Source organism: Protomyctophum parallelum (genome assembly GCF_964188405.1).
Source record: "Protomyctophum parallelum genome assembly, chromosome: 7".
In the NCBI taxonomy this organism is placed as follows: domain Eukaryota; kingdom Metazoa; phylum Chordata; class Actinopteri; order Myctophiformes; family Myctophidae; genus Protomyctophum; species Protomyctophum parallelum.
Genome location: NC_139705.1, coordinates 40,862,380 through 40,876,435, shown reverse-complemented (window position 1 = coordinate 40,876,435; position 14,056 = coordinate 40,862,380). Strand labels below are relative to the sequence as shown.

Below are 14,056 nucleotides of genomic sequence, written 5' to 3'. Positions count from 1 at the left end.
AAAAATAGTCTAAAAATGAAAGTTCTTTTAGCAGACTAGGCTTAGATTAGACGTTGAAACAACGTTGTTTAATTAGATTAGACGTAATTTCAACATCTAATCTAAGCCCAGACTGCTAAAAAAACTTTTAGACTATTTTTACCCCCGTTTTTAGACAATTTTGTTTGCCATTTAGACGTCTATTAGACTACAAAAATGCTCAGACAAGAGACAAGAGAGGGCCCTCTCTTGTCTTTATTCTCTGCCTGCCTCACGTCCTCTATCTCTACTTTCTATGATTATGTGGTTATGTCTATTGTCTATATTATGGTTATGCCTATGTCTATATATGGTTATGCCTATGTCTATATATGGTTACTTATGTCTATCGTCTATATAAGGTTTATTGCTTATATTTGGTTTAGTTTGTGAGATTAGCTGCATGCACACAGAACAGAGATGGCTACACAAAAAGAGTTCAGATCACGGTCAAGGCCTGGGAGCTCTGCTGGTGAAAACCCAGGCTCTCCTATCAAGCAGATCCAGATCGAAGGACTGGTGGTGCTGAAGATCATCAAACACCAAGAGATGCAGTGTGGTGAGGAGATCCAGGGTGTCTTGCTGGGCCTGGTGGTGGATGACTGCCTTGAGATCACCAACTGTTTCCCTACCCCCCCAAGTTCCCAACCCCAGGGGGATGATGCAGACTTTGATGCAAAACAATACCAGATGGGGTTTATGCAGTCTCTACGCCACGTCAACATAGACCATCTGCATGTGGGCTGGTACCAGTCCACCCATTATGGCTCCTACATCAGCCGGGCGCTGGTCCAAACCCAGTTCCACTACCAGCACAAGATTGAGGAGTCTGTAGTGCTCATCTATGACCCTATAAAGACTTCCCAGGGTTCCCTGTCCCTTAAGGCCTACAGACTGACCCCTAGACTTATGGAGATCTGGCAGAGTGTAAAGAAGGACTTTACACTGGATGGCTTTAAGAAGGCCAACATTGGATTTGAGCACATGTTCGAAGAGGTTCCCATTGTGGTAAAGAACTCCCATCTTATCAACGTGCTCATGTGGGAGCTGGAGGAGAAGTCAATGGTGGCTTCTGACAAGCACGAGGTGCTCACCCTCTCCAGCAGTAACCACATGGAGAAGAGTCTGCAGCTACTGATGGACAAAGTTGATGACATGAACCAGGATATCATCAAATACAACTCCGCAATCCGCAATCATAGCAAGCAACAGCACCTCCAGAAACGCCAGCAAGAGAATGCCCAGAGGAATATCAGAGGAGAACCCCTACTGCCCGAAGAGGACATCACCCAGACGTTTAAGTCTGCTCAGCCCCCACCACGCATGGACACTCTGGTCATTGCTGGGCAAATAAACAATTACTGCGAGAACGTGAAGGAAATCACCTCCCAGAACCTTGGGAAGTTGTTTATGGCAGAGGCTCTTCAAGGCCACAACAGCAGTTAAGAGGACGACAGAGATGATGGAAGTCCTCAGCCCACGATGAAGTGCTGCTCTGGGAATTTGTTTTAAGTTTAGGGGGCTTTTCTTGCATAAGAGTTGGGGGAGTGCAATGCACACTTGTGTGAAGTGAGGGGCACTATTAACATACATCAAAGCCAATCAATTAATCACATTCCGTGCTCAAACGGACATACACACAAAGCTGTACATAGGAGGCGCTAGCGCCTTTCAAAAAAAATGTTGAAATGATTAGGTCACTCAGTGGTTGTGGCAAAAAATAAAACTTCTGCGAACTCAGATTAGTGATGTCATGACATACTTTTTATTTGTGTTTTTTCTATTCATTTGGTCGTTAAGGTCCACAGAATGATCAAAGTCTGCTCTGCCGGAAATATCGCGAAAATAAGTTATGGCCATTTTTGTATACCACACCATAGACCACCAATATAAGGCAACATTTCATCATACTTTAAGTAGCATGTGACATGTCAAACCAGGGGGTTTTCATGATTCAAACTCCATTCCAAGCATTATTTTTGCACGAAACACACACCTAAATTTGGCCATAACCACTTGAAAAACCCTTAGTTTGACATGTCACAAGCTACTCAAAGTATGATGCAATTTCGCTTTATATTGGTAATGTCTATGGTGTGGTACAGTATATACAAAAATATATATAAATATAAATATATACAATTTCGCGATAATTCCGGCAAAGCAGACCTCTCATTCTGTGGACCTTAATGACCAAATAGAAAAAAACACAAAGAAAAAGTACGTCATGACATCACAGGTCCTCTCAAATTTTGGGTGACTGGCTCCCCGGCAATTAGGAATGTGACAACTTAAAAATATCCATTAATTCAAGTCTCCATGGGGAAAGTAATCTATAGAAGAGGAAAAATAATTCTGTGTCGAGTTTGCATGTTCTCCCCATGTCCCCTAGGGTAGGTACCCTCACAAAAGACATGCAGTAATCCTGGTCTCCAAACTGCCTCCCCCTGGCCAGCCGGGGCGCCTGATGGAGGGGAAAGGAACTGGTTGGAATAACATCTTCCTTCCACGTGCTACGTCCAACCAGGGAAACTCCCCCCTGTCAGGTGTAAAGGAGCAACTTGGACACTCCGGCATGAAGGAAGCATGAGTTCAAGTCCGTTGCTCTCCCCATGTCCCCCATATATGGGGACTAGGTTGGCGGAGGGTGTGTAGAGCCCAGGATCACATTAGATAATTGACACAGGGGTGAAAAATGGGTTACAAAATCGTGGGATAAAAATAAAAAAACAAAGAGGAAAAAGTGTTATACTGTCCCAATATGAACAATCTAATGTCTATGCTGTATAATATAATAAAAAAATCACACCCATGTGAAATGAGGGGCACTCGTCATCAATTTATGTTAGCAGACATTTGACATTGCTACATAAGGTGGTCCCTTGGCCAAGCGCTCCCACCAACATGTGATCGATTAGCCGATTTGCTCGTTTACATATGACACAAGTTTTCCCTTCAATGTCAATGGTGTTTAATGTTTTGATGTTTAATGATGTCATATTTAGCGGAATTATCAGCTCTTAACATATACATCATCTCATACTGGCCAATCAGAATGCCTGTGATTGGTTAGCTGATTTGCTCGTTTACATATGATGTACATTTTCCCTTCAATGTCAATGGCGTTTAATGTTTTGATGTTTAATTTACATCATATTTAGCGGAATTGACAATTCTTCCGTTCATTGTCAATTTAAAATATTGAGATGTGTGGGACAAGGTTTAGCGGACATTTGAACAGACTTCCCCTTTCACTGTCAATGGCAAATCTTGAGAAGTGTGGGGACAAAAGCTGTTTATAGAAGGGGCTAGCGGCCATTAAAAAAAGAAAACGTGTGAAGTGAGGGGTGCTCTTATCGTCGTACATAATGACGTACAATATGACATTATCAGACACGGACGTAAAATTGTCATTGTCAATGGGAATTTAATGTTTGTGTAGGACAAAGTTTGTGCATACACCAAAAGCTGGACATAGGATCACCCCTCAAAAATACATTTACACCCTGCCCCACACCTACATAATTCCAAAATCATGGTCTTATGCTTAAATAAAACAAGCCTACAATATTATGAATCAACACTTTATTAAACAAATACAAAACAAACTAGAACTGCACTCTGTCGAGTGCATACTTGCTTGTTGCACACTAGTAGGCCATAAATGGCCAACTAGTGCGCAAGCAGAGCGCGCATGTACCAAATTGTGCCTGATCTGCTGGGACCAGAGTACGTGGTGTGTATCATTTAGAGCTAGTCATACATCAAATCTGTGCCCAGATTGCTGGACCAATGATGACGAAATGACCATATTTCTTACATACACACCACATACTCTGGTCCCAGCAGATCAGGCACAATTTGGTAAATTATTTTTTATTGATTATGTATATAGTATACGTATGACTAGCTCTAAATGATGACGTAAGAAATATATATAGTATATATATAGTATATAGGCATATACTATATATGTATACATATATACTCTATACTCTATACTCTATACTGTATAAAGTGTGTAGTTGTAAGTTGATTAGCGGTATTCTGTGATCGGCCTGGTCCAAAAACCGTGACAGCCGTTCCGCCATTTCAGGACCCCCCCAGAAAAACATCAAATCTGTGCCCGTATTGCTGGACCAATGATGACGAAATGACCATATTTCTTACGTCATCATTTAGAGCTAAATGATGACGTAAGAAATATATATAGTATATATATAGTATATAGGCATATACTATATATGTATACATATATACTCTATACTCTATACTGTATAAAGTGTGTAGTTGTAAGTTGATTAGCGGTATTCTGTGATCGGCCTGGTCCAAAAACCGTGACAGCCGTTCCGCCATTTCAGGACCCCCCCAGAAAAACATCAAATCTGTGCCCGTATTGCTGGACCAATGATGACGAAATGACCATATTTCTTACGTCATCATTTAGAGCTAGTCATACACATACGTGTATGACTAGCTCTAAATGATGACGTAAGAAATACGTGTATGACTAGCTCTAAATGATGACGTAAGAAATATGGTCATTTCGTCATCATTGGTCCAGCAATACGGGCACAGATTTGATGTTTTTCTGGGGGGGTCCTGAAATGGCGGAACGGCTGTCACGACAAATGGACCAGGCCGATCACATTACTTGCGCGCTCTGCTTGCGCAAGTAATACCGGTACTGTAGATCACAAGCCAATTAAAAAAAGAAAAAAATAACCCGTAAGAAAAAAGCAGACTGGGTGATTAATTCACCGCTTATCACCACAGAACTACTATTATTTGGTAATCCAATATTTGATGAACCTGTATGTATGAGGCATTAGCTATATGAATAGTTTTGATCCAAAACTGGTGGGGAAAAACCTTTTGCTCCCTTGTGTCGCGCATCAAAATGAGCAGATGTACACGCAGGCATTACTCCTGGCCAGAGATAGGATCGGTCACGGGCATGTCCTCCGATGACGTCAACAGCTGTTCCTCCTCGGACCCTTGACTCAAACTGTCCAGTAAGGACACAAGCGGGTTGTTGTTGTCGTTCACGTAGGTGTAAATGAGGATGAGGAGGCATGCCACGACGACAAAGACCAAGATCCTGACCCAAATGGGCACGAGGCGACGTTCCAACTCCCGGCGCTCTGCCGTTGTTGGACTGACAGGGGTCAGAGCGGGGGTGACTGGGTATTTATATACAACAGGTCTCCCTGCAGCTCCCTTGATTGGCTTCCGGCGGGTGACACTGGGACATGACAAAATGACAACTTCGTATTATTGATCCATCCATCTGTGTTGTGCCTAATTTAACCACATGAACCCTAGTGTCCCTATTTTGGGCATGTTATAGGCAAACATTTGGCAAAAATAGGTACACTTTAGGCAGAGAATATGTAGACAATCTACAAGCTCATCGTATCACATCGTTATCATGTATTCCAGAGAAGAAAAAGGTTGTATATGAATGAATGAGAAAAGTAGCTATACAATACATTGTTCCATGAAAGTTGAACATTGCTTTAATATACTTTGCAAAATATATATCTATAATGAAACTCACACAACTATTTTAGGGTACTTACATGATGCCAGGTGGACTGCTGTATGAGCCAGTTGCAGTATCTGCCGACAGTTCAGTCACAGGCTCATCAACAGTCATGGGTTCCTCCGGAAGCTAGGACATGAATACAAACATTAATAAATGACCACACAGCATACAGAAGTCGTCACCACCAATGTGCCACTGGACCAGGAGGTGCAGCCAGTCAGGTGAGAAATACTGAAATGTGACCCGTCTTCCTGTGTCGTAGAATCCATAAAGTTTAAGTGGAAAGTAAATAGTTTGACTGAACAGGGAGTTACACTAATCCCTGATGTCACCCTGTACCTGCGTATCTCTCTGATTGCACCCTCTCACCCCATGTGGAGTAGCACGGTACTGTACAGGAGACGGAGACGGTAGACTGTGATATGATGACTCCTTCTGTTATTGGAGTGAAATCTCATGTCACTCAGCTAGCATTCAGTTCAGAGTAGTGAAAAGTTCTAGGTCTGTCCAATATTTGTCAAATAATCGATTAATCAGTTGGTTTGGTTTAAGACCATCAAGACTTTTATGCGATTAGTCGTTTATGCTTTTTTTCTATGCCAAATTATCTCACAACGCTCAATAACCACTTGAACACTAGCATCCCTATTCTGGGCATGTCATAATAGATGAGCATTGACCAAAAATAGGTGGACATTTGGTGAGAATAGCCCATGTACAACATGTCACAATGTGACACTTTGCAGGCTAACTATTTTCGTCAAAAAGATTTGTTGTAGAGGGACAAAATGAGGGGGCCAACAATAGACCCGATCAATTATATATAGTATATAGGGTTTAAGAGGAGAAAAAAAAAAAACTTCCCTCCATCACCATCTCAGTGATACTGAAGCTCTGCGGGGAGACGCAAAAGGAACCAGGAGAGGGACCTGAGTCACTTGACCAGGATGGAACCTATGTATAGAGGTTAGTATTAATGACACAACAGCCACCCTTTACAGTTGACAATTTCACAACCCAAGAATCTTTTTTTACCTACCCATAAATAAAATATTATCAATTTCAACTGTGAATATTATGAACCGTTGTACCCCTTATACACCAGTGAGTTTTGCTTAGGAGGGATGTAAATGCATTGACGGTGCAGACATTGCCTTCATTGATTCGGCATGTTTAAGAATCTATACCTGTTTTAATGAGTTGACCGTGACAATACTGCTTAACTTCACCACCCAAACATTGCAGGACAAACACAAGACAAATGTTGACAGTGATAAACCAACCTACAAATTTACATGGATTGTGTAGTTTAAACATGTGAGATTGAGAGGAGAGGTTCTAGGCTCAGCGTACCCCAGGCTCTATTGCTGAGGGCCGGTTTACAGAGGCTCCTCTACTGAAACCACTGGCAATCTGTGAGAGGGGAGTCTGAATCCTCTGTGATGATGACTCCACAACATTCCCAGCATTCCTCTTGGCGCTGCCTTCCCTGTGTTCTGGGGGTATACTAAAGCGCTAGAGCAGGCCAGTGGACGTCCAACCAAAATACAAAAACAAACGTTTTCATTTTTATCTGAAAAGTCAATCATTTTGGTAAAACAATGATGGGAAATTATTTTAAGATTTACCAGTCTTGATGAGTGCGAAAAGCACCCATGGAAAACAAAGCCAGTATTTTGAGAACGAGACTCTGCCTATGAAAAGTGAAAATAGTTTAAACACACAGGGAGGTTGGTAGCACAACGCCATAGCAGCTAATGCCATTCAGCCAACGGCTGAATCCTCTATACAGCATAATCCAAATCTTGATAGTAAACAATTGCACTGCGAAAAGACCGTGTACATACTGTATGTACACACATTATGTGCCAGTATCTGGAGCCACTCAATTCTGAATATTTTAGCAAACAATTGGTAGTGAAGATTTTAATTATATAATGGTGGAAACATGGATAACATGGCGTTTTTTCAATAAACGCTAGGGAATGTACCAGAGCTTTTAATAATCAATGTTAACTATAATTAATTATCTTTACAGGCTAAACCTAAAAGGCTAAAGTTTGTCATGCGCTTGTCAGGCGTACTGATACCAATTAGCAAATTTCGTAGTAACTTTCAAAATGTTAAATTAACTATACCCAACTACTTTAAAGACTTGTTGTATTTTCCACTCTTTCAACATGAATGATCAATGATGTTTAAAATGTACATTGAGATCTACTAATGTGTACACTCCACTGTACACAGTGGAAATCTATGCAAATGGTTAGAATCGGAGTTACAACGTATGACCACTAAGTGGTACTGCAGGCAATAATTCTGACAAAGTCACCAGTGACATAAAAAGTAAAAGGATCACAATACAAAGCTTATGGACAGTGATAAAGACACAGAACGGATACATTACTTGGCAAAATAAGTTTGCTAAACAGTACAATTAAAAGCTTGTCAGCAAAAGATGAAATTATGTTATAACTCACCGGGTTCTCCGACTGGTTCAAGGAGGAATCCGGTTCTTGTACTGCTTGTTCGGCAACTTTAATACAATTACAGACACAAATACAAAAGGGTTCATGTTAAATCATATAAGATCTTATACTTTTGCAAAAGTAGTGAAAGAAAATTAAAAAAATGTTTAAGTTCTTGCTTATAAAGGCATGCTCAAAATAAGGACACCAAGTTTAAAGTGGTTAAGTCTGTGGGTTTTATATAAAAAGGCAACCAATGAAAAGTATTAAGCACTTGCGACTAAATGGCCCATGGGATCCAATGAACATTGAACAAGCCAATGTGTTGAAAAGTAACGTGTTGGCTATGCAAAGTTTCTACCCAAAAGCAACAATATGCAGAGAGAGAGAGATAGAGAGAGAGAGAACGCATGCATATAAATGCTCACACTTTTACTATAGCCAGCCACCAAAATTGGTGTCATGCTGTACTTTTTATTTGTGTTTTTGAGTGGTGCAACCACTCCAAAGAACAGCAATGTCCCCATGTCCGTCCCTATGTTTAGAGTACCAACAGGGGGCGCTGTCGCACCACTCACTTCAGACTGGTCTGATTTTTCTATTCATTTGGTCATTAAGGTCCACAGAATGAGAGGCCTGCTCTCATTCTGTTAGGCCTGCTCTCATTCTGTTATGTCCATTTTTGTATACCACACCATAGACAACCAATAAAGGCAACCTTTTTCACATTTCCTCATGCTTTAAGTAGAATGTGACATGTCAAACTAGGGGGTTTTCATGATTCTGAATCCATTCCAATTTGTTTTGCACGAAAAACACTCCTTGGCCTAACAACTGCCATAGCAGCAGTCATCACAAATATGAATGCTTGGAATGGATTCAGAATCATGAAAAACACCTAGTTTGACATGTCACATGATGACTCACATGCTACTTGAAGCATGATGAAATTTGGAACATTTTGCCTCATATTGGTTGTCTATGGTGTGGTATATAAAAATGGCCATAACTTTCTTTCGCGATGTTTCCGGCAGAGCAGACCTCTCATTCTGTGGACCTTAATGACCAAATTATTAATAGAAAAAACAAAATAAAAAGTATGGCATGATATCACAGGTTAATCCTTAACCATTGAGTTTTTGGGCCTGTGGCTCCCCGGCTACTAGGACACAAGGCCAACAGACAACATTTCTACTTGGACATACTCGAGGAGTCCTCCTGTGCGTTGGCCTCTTCCCCATTTTCCGCCTCTTCGCCGTTTTGCACGTCTTCCACCTCTTCTTCTTCGCTGTCGGAGTACAGCGCAGCATCAGCGGTGCCGTTCAAGCTGGGCTGGACGTCAGCTTGAAGGACCTTTATCAGTCGCCTCTCGTACAGGGCTCTGGTGGTGGCTAGCACAGACAAACTGCCCTCAGTCAGCATACGTCACTCATCACTGATGGCTTTTTTTCCTCTTTAACTTTCCTATTATTTTTTTTACAATTTCTTTCAGAAATGTTGGAAGAAAGAATGGTGAAATTAGCCAATCTACAAGCTCACAATGCAACATATTGTGTTGTCAGCTTGTAGATTGGCTATTTATACCATTTCGGAGATAGGTCACAATGATAATGATATTTAGACCAACACTGAGAAATCTCACCAGTAATGGGTCCAATGTTAACCCCAAATTTGAGCAGCGCTGCCCTGAGCTCATAATCCGTCAGTCCACTGGGATCCAGCATCTCCGAATCCCCCCAGTGCTTCTCTTCCTGAAAAAAACAAAAACAAAGATTTAACATGCATACATGTTAACATGAAGTGTATAAAGGGCCATCCATAGTTCCATACTATAACTTCACTATCGCTATAACTTGAACTTTATAGTTGTGGTCTCTAGTTTTCTCTAACTTCTTTTTAAACCATCTCTATCGTCATGGTGCTTGGTGTGTATTGTAGTACATTGTTCAGGGTCGGGGTGGTGATCTGGTAATGGTGATGGATGATTTAAGCAGTCACACGTGGTCCGAGTCAAAATAATTAAGACCTGGCGCTAATCGATCCACACAGGATAAATCAACCATCCTCGGCCACCCCACACACACAAACTCAAGGACAGCCTCAGTCATGAAACTATTCTATTTTCTCCCCTCTGATTCTGAAGGCATGGCAAGCAGCGGGATGGATACTTATGTAGGGAAAACTGTAAAGCTCTGGAAATAAATTCCAACTTTGTTCCAAAAACCCTAGTGTCCAACTCCGTCCTGTCCATTTCAGCCTGCCACAGACGTGGTGCATTAGCTGGGAAGACAGAAGTGTGGTGGCCCGATGAGTAGAGCCTAACCAACGGCATATTTTAAATAATTGAACGTGGGGATGCAACGCAGTGATAGTCAGGGTCAACCCCTGTGAGCTGCCATGGTGATCCAGCCGAGCCAGTGCTCCCAGCCCGTTCAAGACTCCATGAACGGGCTGGGAGGACCGCGCCACAGAAGGGGCCGTCCGCCGTCCGGTAGGCCAATGAATTGAATTGATCAGTCCCGGAAAAGCCGTGCTGCGATTGGCTACCATGGCCAGTGGCCAATGCCCTCACGTCACCAATGAACTGCGGTGGACAATGAGGCATTGACTGTAGGTTTGAGAGTGGTGCAACCACTCCTATAGACAGCTGTGTGTGGCTGTGTCCATCCATGGCTGTGTATAGTACATTGTGAGTTGTTTATTGAGATGGCAGTTACGTGACATTGAAAAGGACAAATCTTTATTAGAACACAAAATAAATCAGCCTCAGTAATCAAGCAGTGAAATTAGGGCATTTTATGCCTCTCATATAGGGATTGCATTGACAGCTGCAGTACAGTTCTAACGGACCAGAAGTAGGGCCGCTGTGGGGGCGTGAAATTTGTAGTCCCTGTGTGTCTCTATGCCTGCGGCAGCCCAAACCCAGAGACTGTGACAGTGTCAGCGCGTCACTCTTGGGAAGACGTCTCGGACAAGTGTGTGTGCATTCTCACATGCACACTGTTTAAATAAATGAACACTTCACTTTGATCATTTTGTTCCTTTAGCTGATCCACAACACGTTTGCTGCAGTTTTCCTGAGCAATATACAGTACACTGCTCACAAAAACTATCGTAAGCCTATATCATGGAGACTGTAATATGCAGAATTCCAGGCAGTGAAATGTTTATTCTTTTTCAAAGTATCAAAATAGCAAGCAGAAAGTAACTGGCGACTCAGCTCTGCCTCCTGACACAAATAAATGAAATGTGGCAGTTGTTAAGACTGAGATTGCAATGAGGCAGGCAAGGCAACCCCTTGCTACAAAAATGTCCCTCACTGAAATCTATACCAACTGGTGGCAGCCAGTCAGTGTGAAGTGACCCAGATTGCACTGCCCCCATAGGACCCCTCACCACCCCTCCCACCACGCCCCCCACTGCTGTCCAACAGGCAGTTTTTACAGCTGCTGACCTTGCAGGGTATCAGTTCAAATGCATTCATTCACACACATTCTCACACACACACACACACAAGTTGCCAGAACATCAACCTGGACAGCTTGCTCAGATAAGAGGGGCATGAAACCAGTCAGATTTTGTTTGTTTTTCTGATTTTGAAGTGTGTTTTCAAATTCAGGTTAAACACTACAGAATGGTAAATGAATACATAGGCCTGCATGCCAGACTATTAAATAGCCATTAACAACGCATCATGCAGCTAATCAAATACATTTATGTGCAGACTCAAAGGCAAAGGTTTGCTGGTCAATGCTTTACAGTACACATAACAAAATTGAAATTTGAAAAGTTGTACTGTAATGGCTGACTACCGGTACATGTTTTCTGCTGTAGTAGTTTAACCTGAAACGAAGTTTATTGTGCAATAGTCCTGTCATTATTAAACCACTTTCACTTATCAGTTTGACCAGGTCAATTTGTCACAGACAAACATGTTAAGTTTAATAAATAGCATGAATAAGTGATCATTTATGTAGGATATTGAATTGCGAAGCCGTATATAAAATAGCATAGTGTGTGTGTGTGTGTGTGTGTGTGGACTTGATTGATTGAAGTATTTATTAACAGTTTGCAGAATTACAGTACATTTCAAGCACAACTCAATACAAAAACTGTTAACATGAGTGGACGATCCAATAAAGCACTACACTTGTACACTTGTTTACAAGAGGGTCCACCTTGTTCAATTCATCATAACATTTAGAGACGTACAAATCAAGGGATTCGCATGTGTCTTAATGACTGTTGGTAGGGCGTTCCACATTTTGGTGGCATAGGAGCGAAAATAATTTAGTCCCTCGTTTGTGCCGAATCTGGGATCACCATCTTGCGGAATAAACAAATCCAGCGTTGCACCAATCGTTGAAACTGACGGCTAAACTCACGGTGACATCATCCGTTGCCAGCAGGTCCTCCTCGTCGCTGGAAAAATCGGCTGCACTTTTGTGATCAATGTGTTTCAAATGCAGATCCACATAGACCTGCTTCTGGCTCTCCTCAGTTGGCAACGCGACGTTGTGCGCTACCAAGTCTGACTTCAGTTTAGACTTTGAAAACTGGCTGGGATCCTCCACAAACACCGGCATGATGACGACCGACCACGAAATAATGCAAAGTATCCGTCCCGAAATTGAGTCAAAACTCAAGCTGCAATTTAAGTTAAACAGCGTTGAAATATACGCAAAAAACACGTGCTGACTGTCAACTACAATAACTGCCTTGTCTGTCACACACAACTCTGAGCGGAGATTGAGAACAGCTGCTTCCACTAACAATCGCCATGCGCGCTTGCTTGCGCGTAGTGTACACCGTGTGTGTGTGTGTGTGTGTGTGTGTGTGTGTGTGTGTGTGTGTGTGTGTGTGTGTGTGTGTGTGTGTGTTGCTGCGTTCACGACAAATCGGGAATTACGGTAGGCCTACGTCAATTATTGTCCTCCTGTGAAACCTAGCTGGGTTGGAAGGTTGGAAGACGTTTATAAGGGGGAAAGGTAGGCATAATACAAAAATAAATGTTCTCAACACATGTCCTAGAATTAAATCATTATGCAAGTTACCTTACCTGTTGTCAGTCAGTCAGTCAGTAGTCTGCAGTAGGCTACTATGGGTGCCCGTGACATGGTGCCAGTTAAACAATTCAAATAAACAATTCCAATTTCAACTAAGATACTATTTTGATATGTAGGCAAGTTGAAGTGCCTAGCTTTGATAGTTGCAGCAATGCTAATTTAAATGAGTTGGGTTAGGAGGATGGCATGGCATCCACCTGTTGTTAATTTTAATAATAAAACGGGGAAAGAAACACATGTAAACTATGATGTTAACATAGTAGCTTATTTGATATTAGCAGCATTACCGTCCAACAAACGTGTCTTTCAGGCCAGGTGGAACTTTGTGTTCATCGCTGCGTTTTTGACTTTTTGTAGCGCAGCTGTTCGCACTTCGCACGCGTACCAGTGATTGAAGAAGATGCACATCTTGTTTGAAGATGCGCCGCCTGGTGGAGCGGCTGCGTACAGGAGTTGCAGCATTCTTCCATGTCCTGCAGATGCTTGGACTCACACCACAACCAGTGATGCAAAGGGTAAGCCTAGGCTGTACACACAAAAAGAAAGAAACAATAAGCACACACATCCACTAACTAAAACGCCAGGTGCTGGGCCGAGGTAAATAATGGAAAAGAAAATAAGGTCCGCAGACTGGACTGAGCTCCAAAGCTTAAATATTTATTCTTTACATCAGTGGTTTTCAACCCTTTTCATGTCAAGACCCATTATTTATTCTGCATTCGAGCCACGGACGACCATTTGATGAAATGTTGCCTCTCAGACCCAAAATGTAGAATATTTAGTTGTCGTTGGTTAAGAAGTTTTGGTCCACAATTCAATGCTGTATTGATGTGGTACCATTAAGAGAGAGAACGGGCAAACGTTGATCAAAATAACAATTCTTCTACACTCTCTAATTGTGTAGACTTCTTGTAAATTGAAAGTAATGGATGTTTACCAGTAATTTAATTATTTCA

At 41.9% G+C, this 14,056-nt stretch overlaps 2 protein-coding genes across 3 annotated transcripts; one reads left to right on the top strand and one right to left on the bottom strand.

The window, feature by feature from the left end:
- Positions 1-438: 438 nt before the first annotated feature.
- LOC310862096 (eukaryotic translation initiation factor 3 subunit H-like) lies at positions 439-1,464 on the top strand (the record flags this gene model as incomplete). Its single annotated transcript, XM_083769833.1, has 1 exon — positions 439-1,464. One exon carries the CDS (start codon positions 439-441, stop codon positions 1,462-1,464), a length of 1,026 nt encoding a protein of 341 aa, XP_083625959.1.
- Positions 1,465-4,533: 3,069 nt separating this feature from the next.
- lemd1 (LEM domain containing 1) lies at positions 4,534-12,753 on the bottom strand. 2 transcript variants are annotated; one of them, XM_083768971.1, is made up of 7 exons: positions 12,420-12,753; positions 9,677-9,785; positions 9,240-9,425; positions 8,047-8,102; positions 5,906-6,001; positions 5,601-5,692; positions 4,534-5,263 (listed from the first exon to the last, which is right to left on the bottom strand). In XM_083768971.1, the coding sequence occupies exons 1-7, from the start codon at positions 12,618-12,620 to the stop codon at positions 4,942-4,944; spliced, it is 1,062 nt and encodes a 353-aa protein (XP_083625097.1). In that variant the 5' UTR covers positions 12,621-12,753; the 3' UTR covers positions 4,534-4,941. The 2 variants fall into 2 exon arrangements, with proteins under 2 accessions (XP_083625097.1, XP_083625098.1); XM_083768972.1 differs by lacking the exon at positions 5,906-6,001.
- Between the last annotated feature and the right edge of the window lie 1,303 nt (positions 12,754-14,056).

Bases quoted from the DNA above. Each gene is read 5' to 3' on its own strand.
- lemd1 (XM_083768971.1), bottom strand. From the start codon at position 12,620: ATGCCGGTGTTTGTGGAGGATCCCAGCCAGTTTTCAAAGTCTAAACTG. The intron at 6,002-8,046 runs GTGAGTTATAAC...CTCCAATAACAG, and splicing joins TGAACCAGTCGGAGAACCCG to AAGGAGTCATCATATCACAG. The intron at 5,264-5,600 runs GTAAGTACCCTA...GTCATGTCCCAG, and splicing joins AGCAGTCCACCTGGCATCAT to TGTCACCCGCCGGAAGCCAA.